Genomic DNA, 21,465 nt, shown 5'->3' with positions numbered 1-21,465 from the left:
CTTGTACTTGAGAAATAGTTTTGACTGAAAATCATGTCATTTGTAGATTTTCTCTACCTAATATGTCGTTTCAGTCCTGTTCGATTCTTTATGACCTATTTGTGGTTTTCTTGGCAAAGATACTAGAAAAGTTTGCCATCTCCTTATCCTGCTCATTTTACAAACGGTAAAACAGGGTGAAGTGACTTATTCAGGATCATACAACTAGAAGTGTCTGTGGCTGGATTTGAACTCATGAAGATGAATCTTCCTGACTTAAACCCAGGCATTCTATACATTGAACCACCTAGCTGCCCTCAGGAAGGAGACAACCACCAAGTATAAACAAACAAATTATATTCAGAAAACTAGGAATGAGAATGACCTCTTTTACCTTAAAAAAATAATAATTTGAGAAGGGAAGACCTCCTTTCTTACCTAGCCTCAATGCCTGAATGGACATTGCCTCAATCAAACAGACCTGGGAAAGAATTTAGGCCAAAGTCTCCTACTTCATCCAGGGCCAACTCCAGTCATCCTGATCTGTTTCTTGCCATTGGACCCAGATGACTCTGGAGGAAAAAGTGAGACTGGTGATTTTTTATTTATTTTTTTTTTTTTGCAGCCCTCCCTCACTTAAATGTAATTCACTTGCAAATCTTAGCATCACCTTCTTCGTGTCCTGGTCCTCCTCAAGAGTGAAGGACAGGCAACAACAGTTTTTAATGCAAATCTAAAAGCAGCTATTACCTTCTCTCAAATCCATATTGTTTTTCCCTTAACCAATTCAGGCTCCTCATTCAGAAATGAATTTTGTGACACAGAAACCAAGGATACATGGATGCCCCTTCTCTCCCCCGACCTTTTATTTTTCTTTATACTTTTTCTTTATACTTTATACTTTTCTTTATACTTTGTCTATCTTGAAAGAAAATAGAAAACTGATCAAGCAAAAGCCCCAATGATGATGTCATTTGCTTTACTTTCTTTTTTTACCACTTTTGTTAATTAAAGATTTTATTTATTTTGAGTTTTACAATTTTTCCCCCAATCTTACTTCCCCCCACCCCACCCCCTGCTTTACTTTCTTGCTAAGCATTTTCTAGTTGGGGAAAAAAGCACTTAAAGATGTGAAATAGCCAGAGTAGGAAGGCAAAATCCTTCCCTCTTTGACCTGCAAAACCAAGAAACAGATCATATCTACCTTTCCTGTGAACTTATCTCAAAAAAAAAATAGTCTAAAGTTTCTTTAGAATACACATTTTTCCTTTAGATTTATCAGAAAATTATTTTTCCTTTAAAGTTGAATATCGAGACATTTAGTGTTTTTATTGTGCTTGATGCCGTTTCCTCCTCCTTTTAGAAACCAAATCCAATTTTATAATTAAAATCAATGAGGAAACAAATCAGTTTTCTTAAATATATCTTCAGAGTTCAGACAAAAGTTGGAAAATATATCAAGAAAACTAAATATTCTCTACATTTTGAATTTATTGATTTTGGTATTTTCTGTGTGAAAAAAATTAGATTGCAGAACAACCATTTTCTGACTTAATCAGTGCCATAGAATTATATATAAGTTTGAAAGGGACTGCAGAGATCCATTCACTTCTTAGATGGGGAAGCTGAAACTTGGGTCTACTTAGATAAACTCAAACACCTAGACAGTAGCAAACTTGAACTAGAATTCAAGTGTCTTCATACCCAGATTTCAGTTCTTCCTACTTTTCCTTTTCCCTATTGAGTCAGTTATTGAGTCCAGTTACATGATCAGATGGAGTTTATAAACCTACATAACTTAAATCCTGAAATCAAGAAAACAATATCCAAAGTATGATTTTTATCATGAAACTTGGTTAAGTGATTAAAAGATGTGATGGTTTATGTTCTTTTTTAGAACCATAATAAAGGTACTGTCCTCACAATGTGCTTAATCATTTCGATTTAATTTGGTCATACATCATCTTAATAACTAAATCTTAGGTAATATAGGATCTTGATGACATTTTTAGAGGAAAGGTTTTTTTTTTTTTAATTTTCAGGAATTAGATTCAGTAATCATTATCTTGTTTTGGGTTTTTAAATTTTCTTTTAATGTTTGTTTTCTTTTTTGCTTTTTATAGGTCTGTATGCTTTGTTCTGTAGGTTATCACCTTTTCTCTTGTCATCGCTCAGAAAAAACCTGTCGACGATGGATGGCATTAGATTATGCAGGAATCTCTGTTGGCATACTGGGTTGCTATGTATCAGGAGTCTTTTATGCATTTTATTGTAATAATGTAAGTAATTTAACATATTTCTCATTGACCTTTCAGCCTTTCATGTTGATGTTTCAGTTCCCAAGACTAAAACTTTTATTTATGAATGGTGCATGCTTCATTCATGGGGACTAGAGAATGTTTTATATGGAAGTAGAATGTTATTTTTGAAGTGATTTGGATATGGGAATTGAATTCTAGAATCTTAATCATCTTTTTACCAATTTGACTATTCTTTCACTCAGGAAAAATTGTGTGCCACAGGTTGCTGCAGATATTGAGTTATTATGTAGGAATTGGTGGTCTGTCTATGATGTGTGGCAATGTACTTTCAGCATTGTTAACCTCATTTATGAGGATCCTGCCATGTGCTCATACTGGGGATACAGAAACAAAAGTGGAAAGTCCCGATCCTTAAGGACCTCACAGCCCTGTGGGAAAAATAGCAACTGAAATACAAAGTGTATTTAAAGGATACAAAGTAGTCTCTACTATTAATTAATGCTTAATTTTCAGGTGAGTAGTAGTCACATGGTTTTAGTTACTCCTTAGGTAAACAGTCAGCTCTAAAAAATCAAATTTTAAAACAAAATTTCCTCTTTTCTCCAATCCCCTATTATTGTCTGCTATAGCTCTTATCAGCAATCTTGCCAGCACACAAAATATGAGACTCATCATCTTCTATTGTATTTCTTTCTCTGGGGACCAAAGTAATACTCCTAATTATAGGTACAACTGAAAGTAAATTGGGCTGAGTCTCAGCACAATCAATGGACAAAAAGGTGAAGTTTGTCATTAGTAATCTATGTCTTTTCTTGTATTTTATTGGCATATCCTCAAAGGTGTTCCTGGGGAAAAAATTTTAAAATAAAATATACATTCTGTTATCTGTCTTATTAGCTATCCCTCCTCCAGAAATGAAAGTAATCCTTGTACAGGCCAATAAGGCAGAGAAGAAAAAGGCAAATTTAGTTTTTGGCAGAAGATTCCTATTACCAGAAAGCTGATGAAAGAGAATGAAACTCCAGAGAACGGTCTTTGAAAGCAAGGAACCCTAGTGTCCTGGAAAAACACATACATACATACATACATATATACATACATACACATATAAAAGAGTCAGAAATAAGGATTTTTCTTTTTTTTAATCTATTTCATGTGTTCCTTTAGACAATGGAAAATGTTTGTATACCTAGATAAATAATTTACTTAAACTATAATATAATAGGTTTGTTTTTAGCTTAAGTCTAGACTGTCATATTTATCATATTTGTTAGATGCAGTCTAGTTCCTATGGGGACCTTTTTGAATCCCTGATCTATTATCCAATTCCTTCCAGCTGAATGTTATCCATAGACTTATAACATGCCTCTTATATCTTTATATTGATAAAAGTGGTAAGACAGCCATGGCATAGCATTGGAGACCTACTGCCAGGTTGTACAGGGTTCAGTACTTTTTCTTTGTTGTGTTCTTCTAATGAGATAAATTATTTCCTGTCCACCTATGGGCCTTAGATTTTTTTTTCCTTTGTTTCTTTAAAACTTTTCAGCTTAGACTAGTTCTTGATTTAGAGAATAAGACACTTCCAGGGAAGGTATCCTCTCACATTTTTTTAAGATGTTGTTAGTCACTTTGCATTGTAGAAAACTTCCTTTGTTTTCCCTGCGTTGTCCTTTTCCCTCTTCTTTGATGGCCAAGGAAAGACACACATATTCTGTGGATTTCCAGAGAGCATGGAAGAGAGAAATAAGAAATTTGAGAGAACTTCACAAGGAGAGATGACATGCATAGCAGAAGGAATTGGCAGAATAGAAAATTTGATTCCATGGTGACAAGTCTCAACAAAGGCATGAAAGAGAACAGCAGATTAGAAGCATCACTATGCCAGAAAAACTAAAAACCAAATTGTTGAAAGAGCCATCTTCTCTGTATCAGCAAAATATATCAATATCAAAGACAAGATACAAAGAGAAAACCCTAAGGATCATAGACCTCCCAGAAGAATATGACAGATCAAAAAATCCAAACACTATAATATAAGAAGTAATTCAAGGAAACTACCCAGAACTTTCAAAACACAGACCACAAATCACCAAATGGAAAGAATTCACAAATTGCTGCTCCAGAAATAAGTATATGCTTCACTTGCTTAAGATACAGTGGCTAAATTTTAACGTTCCAATGAAAAACACTTCAAAGATTAAGGAAAATAAAATGGAATGTCACAAGCCTATTTTGTACCCACCAGAAACCAGAGGAGAAAATGGAATCAAAGCTGTTTAAAATGGTCAAAATGATATAGCCCACAAAGCCTCTTCATCAATGGGAGAAGGTGGATGTTCACTAATAGAAGACTAAGCATTTAAAAAGCATGCTTGCAAAGAAAATAAAAGGAGAAATGGTTGGACCTGGCCACAGAAGTACAGAAGAAATCTATGCAGCTAATACAGTGCCAAACACTCCTAAATCTAAATGCATCTCATACCAGAATAAAATGCAATTGGGATATATTTAACAAAATCTTCTGTTTCTATTTGAGTTTGACTTCACTGCTTTTAGGAGGAAAAACAAGATGTGTCAAAGAAGGGAGATATACACAAGAATGAGAAAGATCTCATAGTACTAATAAAAAACTATTGAAAAGATATCCACAACCTATGTGCCTACTTTTCATCACTAGCATGTTTGTTAAGTATGTATATAAAAAAGTATCATTTTGATTTATCTTCCCAAGAACTCAAAAGTTAATGAGAAATTGCTTTTAAAGTGAAAAACAGGGAATTAAACGATTTAGATTTATAATTCAGAAGCTATGATTTCCTTGTAATTAACTAGCAAAAATGCATTTATTTTTTCCTTTCCCTTCTAGTACTGGCGTCAGGTCTATTTGATTATGGTGCTTGCTATGATCCTCACCGTCTTCTTTGCTCAGATTCACCCTAATTACCTCACTCAGCAGTGGCATCGGCTTCGATCCATTATCTTTTGTTCAGTATCTGGGTACGGAGTGATTCCTACTATTCACTGGGTCTGGCTCAATGGAGGTGTTGGTGCACCTATTGTACAGGTAGGTTTGTGGCTATTTTATTCTCCTGCTGGTTTGCACAGGTTGTTTCACACTGTGAGAGAAAAACCAGGAAGGATACTGTCATTAACTGTTTGTTCATTTACAACTGTAGATTGACAGTATCAGTTTACTTGGATCTAAAGCTTTAAGTCTCTTTACCTTCTTTCCTCTTCTTATTCTGCAAATTGAAAAAAAAATTTTTAAACCTATTTTACTGTTCATCATTATATTCATTAAACAATTAAAAACATCCTAGGAGGGCTGGGATGGAGAAAAACTGTGATTATGAATAAGAGGTGATCAATCAATGAGCAGAAGAAAAGAAATCAAAATATAAGTAGACCTTTTTGCTTTTTTTTTTAAACTTATATTTTGAGGAAACAGGATGACAAGATTAAACTTACTAATAGATTTAGAGAGCAGGACAGGGACAAGAGACACAGAATAGTCTGAGATCTTCAGGTTAAAGAGAGTTTCTGGATTGATGCCATAGATCCATTTTATTCTGTTTCTTTGTATCCTGAAAACTAAGTCCATAAAATTTAAATGTTTTTTGCAAGATAATGGGGTAAGTGGCTTGCCCATGGTCACACAGCTAGATAATTATTAAGTGTCTGAGGCTGGATTTGAACTCAGGTACTCCTGACTTCAGGGCTGGTGCTCTATCCACTGTGCCACCTAGCCACCACAGGGCTTTTCCAAAGTAGGAAAAACTATCCCCAACAGAAAACCTAGGAGAAGATACCGGTTTTATCAAGCAGAGAAATAATGCTCAGTAAAAATTGTGAAAACAAATGACAGGGAAGATTAACAGGTGTGACAGAATAGACTCAAGAACAGTATTAGGATGCAAGTAAATTTTGCTGCTCCCAGTCACTTACTTGTGGAATAAGATATAGATTTGTAATAGATAAGGGAGGATGAATTTAGTTCTTGTGATCAAGATCCAGGGCTATAAAGGATCTCAAAGACCACTGTGACCAACCCCTTCTTTTTACAAATGAGGAAACATAAAGGCCATGCCTTGTCCAAGACCAAAGAGGCAGGATTGCAGGCAGGACCTCTTGACTCCAGAGCTAGGACTCTGTCCATAGCTTGTGCTGCCTCTAGTCTGAGTAAATGATCTAGGAATCATGCCATGTAGCTGTATAAAGAAACCTTTATTAAGAGCTTGCTGTGTGTCATTGAAGTTCTTCCAAGTGGTTACAGTAGAGATAGCCTGTCTTCAAGAAACGGAAATTCCAGTGTCAGAGATTTCTAGAGGAGGTGGCCAGGGAAGGAGGCCTTGGTTTGGAAAGTTACAGGAATGGATTAGAATAGATTGACATACCCTTTCCAGCAGCAGGCTTATTAGTGATTTGATTATGGTGCCAGAAGGGAGGGAAGGGGATGAGTACATAAGGTGAAGAAGTTGGCCAGGGGATGAAGGGAGGTGCTGATGGTGTAGCTGGCCTGAGAGCGAATAGGCTCCATGTGAGTCACTAAACAGGACCTCAGAGGTCCTGGGGTGAGGGTGGAAGAGATGAAAGCTTAAGTTTTCCAGGAATTAGGATTGTTCTTTGCATTCATCATAGTTCTTAAGTCTTTCCGTTGTCCTTTGTAATTCTTGATTATTTTCACTTTGTGTCAGTTCATACAAGTCTTCCCAATTTTCTCTGCATCCAGCCCTTCTGACATTTTCTTCAGTGCAGTAATATCAAGTCTAAATCTACCCCTCCATCTTTCCTATCCATATTTTCTAATTTTTTTCCCATAAGCAGAATGATTCAGATCTCTCTGCTCTACAGATAGCGGCCATATACTTACCCCCCCCCCCCCCCAGTCTCTTCTTTAAGTAAGCTTCCCCTGTTCCTTCAGCTAAATCAATTAATATGATGTTGAGGCCTATTACCATTCTATTCGTGTTCTTTCATCTACTTTTCAGTTTGCTAAAGTTATTAAGTTATAAAGTTATTAAGAATAAACGGTTTCCTCAACATTCTGCTGTTTGTTCTCTGCATATTCACCTTTTTTTCCTCACAAATGCCAACTTTATATCAACAAAGAATATTAACCAATTTATATACCCTAAATCTTACGTCCTGACCTTGGCAAGGTACTATGGACTTGTTACTTACCTAGACTTGGACACTGTTTACAATTCACTCAAAATTCTGTCCAAGATTGGTTTTCTAGCTATCAGATTGTCTTGATTCCTAGTTAGCTTGTACTCCTCTTAAATACCCAGTTTTTTCAGATGAAATACTATGTAGAATGGATATAGAAAAGAAGGTACCATTGTGAGTAACTAGTTTTAAATTAGTAAGATGAATTATAATTACAACAAATGTAAAAGCTGGTATGTGTTTGTGTTGGGGGCGGGGGGAATGGAAATAATCAAAATACTGCTTTAAACTCGAGTTAGAAATGGTTATAAAAAATAAAGGTGTAGGTCTTTTTTACCTGACCATCAACTTAATCTATTAAATCTATTGCAATTTAATTAAAAGATCTACTCACACCCCTCCCAAAACAAATATATCCTTAGAAGGCAGCTCTGGGGGCACTGGTCTTGGAGTCACGAGGACAGGAATTTGAATTCTGCCTCAGACACCTGACATTTACTAGCTGTGTGACCTTGGGCAAGTTACTTAACCTCAGATTGCCTCATACCCAGGGCCATCTCCAGTTATCCCGATTCATGTACAGCCATTGGACCCAGATGGTTCTGAAGGAGAAAATAAGGCTGGTGACTTAGCATAGCACCTTGCTCAAATCTAATTCAACTTCCCTGTTGTTGTGGTCTTTGAGAATAAAGGACCAAAAAGTCAACATTGATAGTCCATTTGATCTAGGGCATTTTGTTTTGAATTCTGTTTAAGTATTACATGGACACTAGAAGTGTAGAAGGACTTTGAGAAATCAGAGCAGATGTGGAGTAAGGCTGGGATGAGGAAGGGTCTGAAAACCATAGGGCATTAAGGGGAACTGTTTCAGAGTCTGGTTCTTCAGACATTGAAGGGACAACCAGTGAGTAGATGTTACAGTCTCAAGAAGGATCGTTTGTTACATGTCAGATGATGGAGCAGGCCTCGAAAGGGACCAGCTTTCTGCCTTCATGGGTATCATAGCAGTTCCTACATTTGACTCTACAAGGATGACTTCTGACTTTAGAGTCAATGATCAAGTCTTCATGTTGTGGATTAAACCCCTTAAGTCATCTATGTGGTACTTTGTTTCCCATGCATTAGATTCACATACTAGTATATAAGGAAATTGAGTTCTCTTTGGGTATTTGTGGTCTCAGGATGGACATCCTGCCTCTTGAGCACAGTATGTTTCCCTCATGTTTGGTACTGCATGCAGTGTTTTGTGCTTCCAGGGAGAATTACTGTTAGAATTGAAGCATGAATTTTGTTAACCCTTGCCATGACTTACGTACTTTAATTTGCAGGAGTTTGCGCCTCGTGTAATTGTGATGTATGTGATTGCCCTTATTGCTTTCCTCTTCTACATTTCCAAAGTTCCAGAAAGATATTTTCCAGGTATGTAAGCTATATGAGAGTACTTTAACTGCCTCATCCTGTTTTAAGAATTATCTGTTTATCACCAGAACAACTTCACCCTGCACTTCCAAGAGATAACTTCTGTTGCACATGAACATCTTTACCTTTTATGGGTTTAGTCAAGAAGCTGTGGCTAAAAAGCTAAATTTTTCTTTCTCAAATTAGCCTTATATCTCCCTTCAAAAACTTGGGAGACTCATTAGTTAGGTTTTTGAGAATGGTTGCACCTGGTGGTCTGCCCCTTCAAGGCCAAAAGTAAAAGCCCAATGTCAATACCAGTATATTGAATTTGTTAGTGTATGTATTCTTTCTCTCGTTTATGCTTATAGGACAGCTAAACTACCTCGGGTCCAGCCACCAAATATGGCATATCCTTGCAGTAGTCATGTTATATTGGTGGCATCAATCAACAGTGACTGTCATGAAATACAGGCACAGCAAGCCTTGTCCTGACTATATTCCACATTTGTGAATGCAGGTATGGCAACCTGGAATAGTCAAATGTCAAGCAATATTAGATGGTGGAAAATGTATGTTGTTTACTTCCAATGTTATTTTTTGTTAAGGTATCATGATTAATATTTTATGAAAGTTTTGGAAAAACACTCAGGGGGATTTATACTTGCCCAGTAATTCATTTATTGGGCTTCACAACTTGTTTGTTTCTGCTCTTATGTATTCAGCTTCTCACAGATGCCAACTTAGCACCAACAAAGAGTGTTAAACCAATCTATATTGTTGAAAATGAGGTTGATTTACCAGCTTTATTTCTCTAGGAAACATTCAACATTACTGGAGGATGGCATCTGTGATTACAGAATTATTCTTGCAGTTACCCCTATTGTTTATAAACGAAGAAAAAAATCAAGTTTAAGTGCCTGAACAAGGCAATAATAGCCTGAGTAGTGAGCTTGAATAATCATTTTGATTTTAGTTTGCAATAGGATCCATTTTTTTTCACTTTGAAAATATTATCAAATGGTTGTGTTATATGACTTTTCAGAATAACATTGTCCCTTTCAGGTTTTATAGTTTGTCAAAATAAGCCTTTATGAGAACTATTCATTTTAGTTCTAAAACCAACACTGGTCATTCTCATTGGAAATTGATGGGACTTAGCAATTAAGACTGTGTCCTTGTTATTAGGTCAGCCACAGTAACTAATTCCATGTCTGTCCAGACATTAATGCAAAGAAAGGGTCCCAGAATTCACCAGAGCTGGAGTCATGCTCAGCATTCACACATGTAACCTTCCTCTTGAAAATGAGGATCTAAATTTATGATGAAAGATCCCAGCTTTATAGATGTATTTTCCAAGGCTTCATTTTGGAATCAGCCTTGAACTTTTTAGAAGAAATGTTTCTCAAATTTCTCTTAAAAAATTGAGAACCCTCAGAAATCTGATTCTATTGACACTTATATTAAAAATTAAAGAATCTTAGTATTATTATGAAAATAGTTTTGATCTGGAGTCCCCTAAAAGGGTTTTGGGAACTTTCAACCACATCTTGAGAACCACTGTAGTAAAGTAATACAAATTACCCAGTTTGATTAGTTCAGGTTCTTCATACTCTAGTCCACTGATGTGGGGTTATATTACAGTATTTTCATAGAAATAGCCAATATATAGTCTTAGAATTCAAAATTGGAATTATTTCCATTTACGTACTTAGACATGTAATTTCAGTGTTCTATCAAACGAAGAAATTTTTTGGCTCTCATATTCCAACACATAAGGTAAAGAGAACAAGAGGGCTATGGTGTTAAAAGTGTAATGCTTCAAAAGTTAAAAGGTTGGTTCTTGCTAAGTTGAACAAACTTTTAAAAAATAAACTATAGTTCCTGAGTTAATAGTGTATTTGAAGAAAATTAAAGGAACATTCAGATTATACATCTGATGAGCTTCAGAATGCCTTCATTTATCCATCTTGAAAATGGAAATGTTAACTTTTCTCCCCCAGCTTTTGAGATACTCAAGTGCAATATATAGGGAGTTTCCTTTTGTTTTTAAAGACACTACATCACACTTTCTGGTGGCACTCCCACTTTGAAATAGCTCTTCAATAGTGACCCCATGCCTTTAGAAACTTCCTCAAAATATTGGCCATATCTTCTCTCAAGCATCTGTTACTGGTTTATTGTAGCATTATTGCCTTCAAACTATCAAATATTTTGCCTTTGGGCAAAGGAAAAAAGCATCTGTGCTATGCCATGATAGTTACAGTGAACTAGAGTTCATCCAAGCCTGTAACCCAATTGTCAAATCTGAACATAGACAAACAAGTTCTTTGCAATATTGACTTGTTTTATACTTAATACAATGCCATGAGTAAGTTTTTTTAATGGACTATACTAGTCTTGGGGAGAATTATACAAGAAACATCTCAACACTTAAAGCCTTTATTCTTGTAAATTTTGTACTTGTAAACAAATCTTAATGTGGTATATTTATTTGTTGAGGTGTTAATGAATGTAGGTTGCTAACAACTCTAAACACTTTAGTTTGTTAGTTTTTTGACCACTGCGTGTGTGATCCACACTAGTATTTTTAGAAGTCTTTATTAGTTTGACAGTAAACGACTACTTACAACTTGCTTCCCAAACTTCTGAGCCTTTTAAAATGTACATGGTTAATCTTATTTTTCAAACTTGCCAGTAAAGCAAGTTTAAAAGTGCACTAATATTCTAGTTACTAATAAAACTTGAGTTGTCAGGATCAGGAGCTGCTTAAAACTGTAGACTAAAAAAAAATTTTTAAGTTTATAGCCATTTTGAATATTGTATAGTAATTTATGGGTTCATAGTCAACTTTGTATAAAGTCAAGCCAAGTAGCAAGGATATTATTGTCACTTTGTGTTTATACCGAGTGCAGTTTATATTGGGCTGCATGGCAAAATATGTATTCTGTAAATAAATTGGATTTATTAAAACATATAAGTGTCTTTACATTTTTTAAATTTGAGTTAGAAGGAGCCAGTTTAATCCCTATACATTCTACAATGTTTTTACCCAAAACACCCTTCCTACCTAGGATAGCTCTCCTGGAAAGGGCCCTTTCCTCAAATGTTATGTTAAGCTAAATGAAGTTAAAAATAAAGGTTTTGGTTCTGTGCTGCTGCTTCAGGGTTCTAGCCCAGCTTCAAGGTGATCTTTGACCACATAGGGCACAGAAGAGCAGTTGCCTCCCCCCTTTACTTCTATTTCTGTGACTAGCCCAAAGGACAGATTCTTAGCTTTCTGTCTCTGCAGATTCATCTTGGACTCATGGGCCAGTTTAATAACAGAACAATCCCCATCTTATTTTCTTTCTAGCTTCTGTCAGTGATGCTACTCTATCAAGGTTTATATATCCGATTTCTACAACATTCCATTATCCCCAAATCTAAAAGACCTTCATCTACGTCAGTGGTCGTCAAACTTTTTATCTCAGGATCCCTTTTATACCCTCTTAAAAATTTTATGTGTTTTTTGGTTATGTGAGTTGAAAATAGTTTTGACCTCACAGATCCCTTAAAAGAGTTTCAGGGACCCCACAAGGTCCTGGACCATACTATGAGAGCCACTATGTTAAATGGTAGATTTAAAAAAAAAGTAAGTTTTATTTAAGGCAAAGAGGTTAAGTGACTTGCCCAAGGTCACAAAGTTTCTGAGGCCAGACTTGAACTCAGGTAACTCCTGACTCCAGGGCTGATGTTCTATATGCTGTGTCATCTAGCTGCCCCCCCCCAAAAAATTAATGAGTTATTAAGAAAAACTCATACCCCCTAAACAGAACTAACCAAGTTAATTATCAGTGTACTATTGATCCAGTCTGTTAACCACATATGAACCTACCTTACTATCCTATTATCCAATCTACAACAATTTTTTTTGCTGTCTTGCTAACGTTCAGAACCCCTACTACTCTCCCATGGTCTAGTTAGTTGTTAGTTACCTTGCCTAAACTTTACTAATATTCCTTGTGTAACATGGTGTAATCTCAGAACTATTACAAAGAAAAAAAAATTGCTTCTGCCCCAAGACCATCTCTGAACAAAAGTGCCTTTCATGAGTAACCAATATGAAAATCACCTGTGGTTTGAGTATAACATTTAAGGATTTAATACATTATTAACACACCAAATAAAGATAATAAATAATTTAATTAAAAATCTAGCTCGGTCAGTAGGTCTTAGGTCCATCCTGGTCCATTTATTTGGTGTCTTCCAGCTTTCAAAGATACTGAAAACTATGTGAAGCTAAAGTTATTCATAACTGTTTAATCTTTGATTCCAAAGTCACTTTAAGAACTTTTTCATTATTATGAACATCCATTATGACAATAGTAGCTAAGCATAGAAGAAAATCTTGGAACTGTCAGAAAATCCAACCTTATTGTTTTTTTCCTCAAAGTTTGTATTAGTGAAAATTTTTTTAAAGGATGAACTCAGTCAAAAACACTAGTCATTGGTTGTTTGTATAAAATACAGAATCCAACTGAAATTTATTGCAACAAAAAGGAAATAGAATTAGTCATCAAGTACGATAAATACAATTAGAAAGTAATTTTTTAAATTCCAAATAAAATGAGACATTGGCAAGCCATTAAGACAGCATGTAGTAAACTTTTTCTATTTAGTGCTTAGAGAAAACTGATCATGAGCCTTAATTATTTCCCAGTTGTATTTGATAATTGAAGCCACTCTGGCATGTGTATTTTGAAATAATCAATAGTAATGTCAAGTCAGCAACACTGTAAAATGGTGGTAGACTTCGAGGACTTACTGTGATTGCTCCCTAAGGTCCATCCTTGCTTTGCTCTCTCGCCCTCCAGGTCCATCATTGTGGCCATTGTAAACACCCCACCCCACCCCAATGGACCACGGGGCCTTTCTACCCAGTGTTGTCTTATTAGCAGGTGAGCTCCTGGGAGCTTGTAATTTGCTTTTTCCGTTTGTATTCCTCATTCTTGGTACAGTGCTTGGCACAGTGAGCACTTAGAAATGCCTTTCCATTCCACGTATACATATTGATTGTGACAAGAAGGAAAATCTGTTTAAGTGATATACAAAATAACTTGAGGAATTTCAAGTTTAACAACCACAAAAAAAGGATATGTAATCAAACAAAGTGCACTTAAATCAATTGGCCAGCAATTTTAAAATAGCTTTAGAACAGCTTACTATTGGATGGCATTTCAATAACAGAAACAAACTTAGTAATATAAACATTTATTTATTTTTTCTTTCAATAGTAGCACGATTTAAAACAAACATAAAAAAAACCATACCTAACAATTACCCTTTGCATTTGCATCCTGCTTTTTAATTTAGTGGCTTTTGTTCACTGACTAAGAACTGACTCTCTCCTAGTCAGATGAAAATGATTGTTGTTGCAATGACATTTTTTAAGTTCACATTAACTCCACAGTAGTAAAATGTATTCGGTGCATGCATGTGTGTATATTTATAAATAAAACGAATATAAAAATTTTCAGATAAACAATATCAGTTATGTTGTTCTCACAGTAAACATGTCATCTCATTCTCACAGTAGATGTGTCATCTCAATACCTGGATCTGATTAACAGTGGAAAAAAGTACTTCCAATAAGGGTAGATACACACACACACACACACACACACACACACACACACACACACAGAGTTTCACAAACACCCCCAAAAAAAGAGGGGAAATGAAAAGTTGATTATTATACACACCAAATCTAAACTCCCTCAGAGCTAGTACTTTTTTGCTCACAATTAAAACAGATTAATCCAAGGGATTCTAGTACCATTGTACCTTTGTGATACCCAGTGCCAATGGGCAACATGGTATCTTAGAAAATTAGCAGAGTGGCTGAGATACTCAAGGCCTAATGAGCATTAAAATAAAACAGGCTCTTTACAATTCTCTATTAAAAGGATGACAGTTGCTTAATTATTATTGTTAAATGGGACATGACTAACGTTGTATCCACGTGTTTACTCCAGATATGGTTACATAACATTTTATACATATATATATACACACACACATACATACACTTAAGCTGAGGGGATGGGGGAAGGATGAGGAGAGGAAGAAAGCTGCAGTATTTCTGTATTATTGTCTTTTTTCCCTAATGAACAATAACATTACTCAATTAAAATTTTGATCACTCAATATCTACATCATTTTCCTTACCTGAATGAATGTACAACCAACGAACAAAAGTCAGTTTTTGTAACTGAGCAAATATAATTTCTTAGATCCTATCAAGTTACTTCAATAAAATAATTTTAGCATGAAAATATTTGGGGAGCAAAGTCTAGATCTGTTATTTGTCACTCAGTAAGAAAACTCCAATCAATGCAGATCATCAACTCTTTTGCAAGCTACAATCTTAGGGAATTTTCTTGGAGGCACTGACAGGTTCTCAGCCTTATCTATCCATTGTCATAAGCCAGTATGTGACAGGCAGAACCTAAATCCAATTCTTCATTTCAAAACAGGCTCTCTATCCACTATGCCAGGCTGCAAGGTAAATGGGTCACCTTTAAAAAATAAGAACAAGCAACTTTTATTAAAGGTATTAAAAGAACTCTGACCAGTGAATTTTTCTCCATTTTAAAGAGAATACTTTAGCAATATCACTAAAATACTCTAGAATTTGGAATTAAGACTATTAAACATTAAAGGGACACAAGAGGGCAAAGAAGAGAAAAACTAAGAAAAAATATCTGTCTATAACCAAGGTTGGAAAAACTCAAAATCTGATAAAATCAGTGTGGGAACGGTTTGAATTGAAAAGAGAACTGCTATTTGTGGTATAATCTGCACTTTGGCCCTTTTCTGAGGGACATAGTAGTAAGAATAAGAAGAGAGAAATCAGTGGCCCATCTATGTCCTTGAAAAATGGCTAGTGGCTCAACATCAAAGGAACTTGCCAGATCTCTGAAGGGAAGCTGACCCTCACTTTATTTAGGCCAGACTTTATTTAGAACTTACCTTCAAAAAAGAGGAAGTTGTTTGGGTCACTCTATACTGATTAAGTATATCATACAAAGTTTAACAGTGCTGTATATAAGGCCTTTCAACAGAGTTCTCCCATAACACAGCAAGCCTAAGAAGCCTTAAGTACCTCAATATAAGCATTTCCAGACTGAAAAGCAAGTCAAACAGAACCAAAAAATTTGAGATGACTGCAATATTTGCTATTTAATCCACTTGGAATTACTAAGGACACATACATCACCACTGCCCTTTGCAAAAGTTAATAGCATAATGAATTCTCTCATGTGAATACCAAGGAGCCAAAAACTAATGCTATTAAGACAGATGGTGTATAACTTGACTAATGTGAAGGAGTACATGGTATGTGTACTGATCTCTACTTAAAGGTATATGGATTGACATTTTCTGTACACCTAGTGTAACTCTTCAATTTGCCATGTGGAATAATTAATTCTTACACTACTCGCACCCACTCTCATATCTTAATTATTAGGGTACATCTTTTTCCCCATTTAAAGCCCTTTGCAAATTGTATCCAATCTTTATACCCTAAGGCCTAGAATGACTTACATACAGTGAGTGTCTAATATTGTTGAGTCCAATTATTTTCACTTTTAAGAAATTTCATATTTTTTTAATTGACATCCACTTGAAGTTCAGTTAATTATTTTAATCAACCTGAGAATTAAAAAAAAAAAAACAGGTGCAAATATATTTTGCCTTTGGCACAAAGAAGAAACAAATGATAAATTCTAACAGAGAAATCATGTTCAGTTCCAAGTCAAAGTAGTATGCCTGCTGTCACTCTATAAATAATTCTCTATATTGACTTTAGGACAGCTTTTAATATGATTCAGCATTTTCAAGAAACAGAAAAAAATGAAGGAACAGATAGATATGTAATTAAATTATATATACATTTGGCTTCTTTCCAAAGTTACTCATTTCCATGAAAACTTCCAAACAGGACATCCAAATGGAGCACTACTTCCAAGACTAATAACTCAATTACTAATAGAAAGGCATTAAAAGAATTCCAAAAGAGCTACATTTAAAAGGAAAGCAAAACAACTGAGAATTAAAACTGACTGTTTTGTTTTTTAACCCCTTTTGGGATATCTTGAAAATTTCTAGAATTTTCTAAGTATTGTTATGTCAATCCAAAGCTATAATAAGAAAGAGCCCGTTATATGTCTTAAATTGTTTTCATCCATTTTGACAATGAAGAGAGGAAGAGTAGTTAAGAATATCAAAGACACACACACATACACACACTTTCACATAGGTGTTCAGTCATTCACATTTGTAGTTTCTACCTTACAGACATGATGAAAATTTCTGTGAACATTTCAAGTTTCCAAGCAGGATTTGCAGTACTGAGGAAAATAATTTGGTTAATTAAAATCTTTTCATTAAAAGTGGGTTGACCCAAATGAACCTCAGTGCCTAATGCTTTTGCATTAGTTTGTAGTAGGACAGTGTGCATCTTGTGGACCAGAGGTACTTGGACTGGTGTGGAGGTACTCGTTGCAGGCGCAGGTCCTGCCTGTAAGGCTTTGTGGTACACTTGGAAGCTGCCCAACTGAACGCTGCTCTGCTGCCCCTGTCTGTTACTGGGGGCAGATAGTACTTTACCCTCCAAAAATAAAATAATTTTCACATGAGCAACATATGATAGTAAACAAAATGTTAACTGCAACATGATATTTTATATTTCTGCAATAAAATCACTCATGAAATGAAATTATTTTAGCTACATCCCCTAATTTTCCATAAAAGAAAACATCTGCATAATTCTTTCATTTGTCCTCCATGTTTTGCTCTATTACGGGGGCATTACTGAAGCACTGGATAAAACAGCCCTTCATAATTAATGGGTACATTTTCAAAAGTGCTGATTATGCTGGCGGTTTCCCTGCTACTAAGTTTTCCTACATTCATGCTTTTTTTTTTCTTCAAAACAAAAAGATTCTCCTCTTTAATTTCCATTTTAGGCATTTGTGGAGTTTGTAACTATATTAATGGCACTTACTGTAAAGAATAAAAGATGTCAGGCACAAGTCAGTCGCCTCTGGCTCTGCATGTATGAGATCTGAAGCCAGCTTTCCAATCGCTTAGAGATTGAACTTGTTTGGTGGACATCTAATTCCGCATGCTTGATTCTGATGGAGCCAGAGCTGTGCATCCAAGCATCATCACTTTGTTACACATAGAAAATGTTAAACCTTTTGTTCCAACTCCTTTATTGGTCCAGGAGTGGAAAGGCAGCACAAAGTGCACAAGTTAATATCTCTAAAGGCTCTCTCACTGTTTTAGTGAAATAGCCTTCATTTCTGTGCCAGAAAGTTAGCAGCTAAACTGATTGTTAGGGCTCCTATCTGCTACCCTTTCTCCTCTTCAGAAGAAACTCCCACATTCAGAGGGCCCCAAGTGACTACTACCCTGTTGAAATACTTCCTCTTCCATTTGGTTTATACAAAATCAAATAACTTTAAATCTATTCTAATAGACCTGCAGTAATGAGTGGTACAAAGAGCTATACAAATTATCTTCTTGAAAATTCGTAAAACAACTTCACTTATTAAAAATTGGAGTCAATGAAAAAAGTTGTTAGAAGCATCTACTGCTTAGAAGGAAATGGAGCAGCACCAAAGGGATCCAGCTCTCCCTGTTGGGACTGCGGGGACTGCTGCGGGGTGATGCTCTGTATCACAAGTTCAGTGAAGGGCACGGCACCAAAGTCATCTATTTTCAATCCCTCCACACTATGAAATGACCCATGGAATGAGCTTTGCCTTGGTCTCCCAGGCAGTGCCACACTGTGGTCCCCCCGGTTGTCACTCAGGCCTTGATGGGAAGCGTGCCGGATCAAGTCTGGAGGGTGGAAGGGTTTGGCACCAAAGGGATCCAACAAGCTCTCTTCCGACGGCAGGGTACTCCCTCGGTCTTTACCATCAGTCAGTGCCACACTGATGTTTTCCTTGGAGTCTGAAATAGTTAAAAATTCATTGCTACTCTGGGAGTCTCGCCGACCCACTTTCTTGTGCCTGCGGGCCCTCTCTGGCGTCCGGTAGGTGGGCTTGGAAGTCTTCTTGGTGCTGGTGGGAGTACCATGATGGCGTTTCCCATTACTTTTCACCACCTCCTGCTTTATGCGCCTTTGGCGGGAAGAGAGCTTCTGCAGGCTTCGCTGTTTCACTTTTTGCTGCTGCTGACACTCGGCTATCTCCTCAAAAGGCACCAGCCCAAAAAGGTCCTCTTTGCTTTCATTTTCTTGTGTGGATGTGGGCAAGGGCTGAAAGGGAGTACAACCAAATATGTCCAGGCTTCTGTGGCCCGTGGGAAGAGTCTGTGCCTCTGACCTTGCCCCATGACAATCCTGCACGGTCACCTTCTTGCTGAAGGGTGCCTTGGTGAATACATCAAAGTCATCTTGCTCTGCTGCCACACTGTGGAAAACAGTCTGGACAGACAAGTTTTTTTCATTTGTTTCTTTGTGCTGAGTCTGCTGAGCATGAAGCGCAAAGAAAGGAACTGAGCCAAATACATCAAATTCCTGTCTGGGGGTGACTTTTCCTTCAGCAGAAGGGAACTGCATTGGATTGAGGAGCAGCACCCCAGAAGTTCTGGCCTGGCCACCACCAGCTTGGTCTCTGTTGCCTCGGAGAGGGCTCCCATCAGTATATTTTGCTTTGGTCTGGTCACAATCTGAATCAGAGCTATGTTTTTCTTCTTCCTCATCATCTTCGGAATCCATGAGAAGAGGCCTATGACCCAAATTCTCTGGTTCAGTGTCATCATCATTAAAATCCCCTTGTTCGCCTTGAAGTACATCTTCATCTTCATGTTCTTCATCTTCACTGCTCTTAGGAGATGGGGGATCTGATTCAAAATCACTTTCAGATTCATCACTCCTCTTAGGCATGTGCCCCCTTGCTGAAGAGGCATCTTCAATTGTTCTTCCATTCTGGTCACACTTACATACCTGGTGTATTTTGAGATCTTGGATGGAGTTCCCTATGCTATTTTCTTGACTGCTAGATGAATGTTCAACCTTCTTTTCAGGAGAACCTGCAGGTCCAAAGAAAAATTAATAAAGCATTTCAAAAGCATTAAAAATGTTAACAATAAGCACCCACAGTGTAAAATTCAATAGGAAACAAACATCTGAAAAAGTGTTCATGGCATTCACTAGGTTTACCCTGATTCTGCAGCATTTAAGTGATGCAATTACTAGCATATGATGATGCCCAAAGCCTCCTAAGTATGTATCACATTTTGTAGAGGAATTGGTACTTATAACTGTAACCTATAACAATTGCACATGTATTTTTCAACATGTTGCCCCTTGTGCACAAAGAAAATACAAGTGATCCACCATGAAAGGATATCATCTTTTTCCCCTTTATTCTGGTGAACTGGCACTATAAAATTAGTTCTTTCATTTTCTAAGTAAATGTAAATGTTTCTAGACAATTGGCTAGAGCTATGTAATCCCATCAGATTACACAATGATCAATTTGACCTTGGCAAAAACTGAGATGTTTTCTCGGGGCTAACTACTTATCTCTATATTGCTGATTTTTACTTAAAATCAAATGACTACAGTGATGTTTAGACTGGAGTGTCCTAGTTAATTATCAAAAATATCATGCCACAATTTTAAAAGGATGAAATAAATAGTAAGGATTTTTTTAAATCCCCGATTTTCCAAGTATATAGCACTTTGCATGTATCAAACCACCCACAGGTATAATAATTTATAATAGGGATAAAGTTGTCATATTAAGTTATTTATACTGAATCTTTTTTTGAGAATGTCATTTCCTTCTTACACACACACACACACACACACACACACACACACACACACACACACACAGCACAGCCAAAGCTACCTATAAAGCCATGAACCCTTACAGTTTGGAGCAGCTAGCTCCTCTCCTTATCCAACAGCACTCTATTCTGGTTCCCACCCTCTCAGACTCCTCCATGGGCTGAGGCTCACTGCGGCCTTGGCACTATGCCCAAAGGCTTCCTGGTTCTGCCTCAGAGGCTAAGCCAGAGCAAGTCTCGTCCCTCTTTCCTGCAACTGTTGCATCCTCTCTGAGCTGCCTTCTCCTCTAGTTTCTTTAGCCTATCTCCCTGGTAAGATTCTGAGGCCCATCGCTAGATGACCAGAAACTTGCCCATATCCTTCCTAAAATAGGGGGCCAAGACCAAATGCTCTTCTAGATAGGGTCTCATTGGTACAGTAGAGTGGGCCTCTCACCTCTCAAGGCCCAGCTAAGATTTCTCACTTAATGCAAACTAAAATTACTTGGGTTTCTTTTGGTTATTTCACACTCCTTGAAATTTTTTTCAAATTGCTGTCTAGATATACCTTTCCTATTTGTTTCCTTGTTAAGCTTTTTTTTATAATCAAAATATGAGTTTACACATATTCTGATAATTAATTTTATTAAATGCAACCTGTTTCTGGAGCCTGATTTGCCATATAATATGTTAGCTAACCTTCCCAGCTGTGTGCCATCAGTATTTGCATGCCAAGGATACCCTTATTGAATCGTTAATAAGATAAAGATTGGACCTGATATTTCACTTAAGTCCATCCAGTCACTCACTTTTTGGTTCA

At 36.5% G+C, this 21,465-nt stretch overlaps 2 protein-coding genes across 8 annotated transcripts in view; one reads left to right on the top strand and one right to left on the bottom strand.

The window, feature by feature from the left end:
* Window positions 1-21,465, top strand: part of PAQR3 (progestin and adipoQ receptor family member 3) — a 28,672-nt gene that overhangs the window by 5,660 nt on the left and 1,547 nt on the right. Inside the window, exons 3-6 of one of the 2 annotated variants that reach the window (XM_074228564.1) lie at window positions 2,103-2,258; window positions 5,110-5,307; window positions 8,741-8,831; window positions 9,182-9,330. In XM_074228564.1, coding sequence (XP_074084665.1) covers window positions 2,103-2,258; window positions 5,110-5,307; window positions 8,741-8,831; window positions 9,182-9,324 — 588 coding nt within the window. In that variant the 3' untranslated portion in view covers window positions 9,325-9,330. Of the gene's footprint in view, window positions 1-2,102; window positions 2,259-5,109; window positions 5,308-8,740; window positions 8,832-9,181; window positions 18,966-21,465 lie in introns of those variants that run through there. The other variant, XM_074228565.1, reaches the window with a different exon arrangement.
* Window positions 14,048-21,465, bottom strand: part of BMP2K (BMP2 inducible kinase) — a 108,073-nt gene continuing 100,655 nt past the window's right edge. For 5 of the 6 annotated variants that reach the window (XM_074228560.1, XM_074228562.1, XM_074228559.1 and 2 more), the window contains one exon: window positions 14,048-19,901. In XM_074228560.1, coding sequence (XP_074084661.1) covers window positions 18,451-19,901 — 1,451 coding nt within the window. In that variant the 3' untranslated portion in view covers window positions 14,048-18,450. The remainder of the gene's footprint in view (window positions 19,902-21,465) is intronic. The other variant, XR_012476886.1, reaches the window with a different exon arrangement.

This window comes from Macrotis lagotis, chromosome 3 (genome assembly GCF_037893015.1).
Source record: "Macrotis lagotis isolate mMagLag1 chromosome 3, bilby.v1.9.chrom.fasta, whole genome shotgun sequence".
Taxonomy (NCBI): Eukaryota; Metazoa; Chordata; class Mammalia; order Peramelemorphia; family Peramelidae; genus Macrotis; species Macrotis lagotis.
This window is presented reverse-complemented; position numbering and strand designations above follow the sequence as displayed.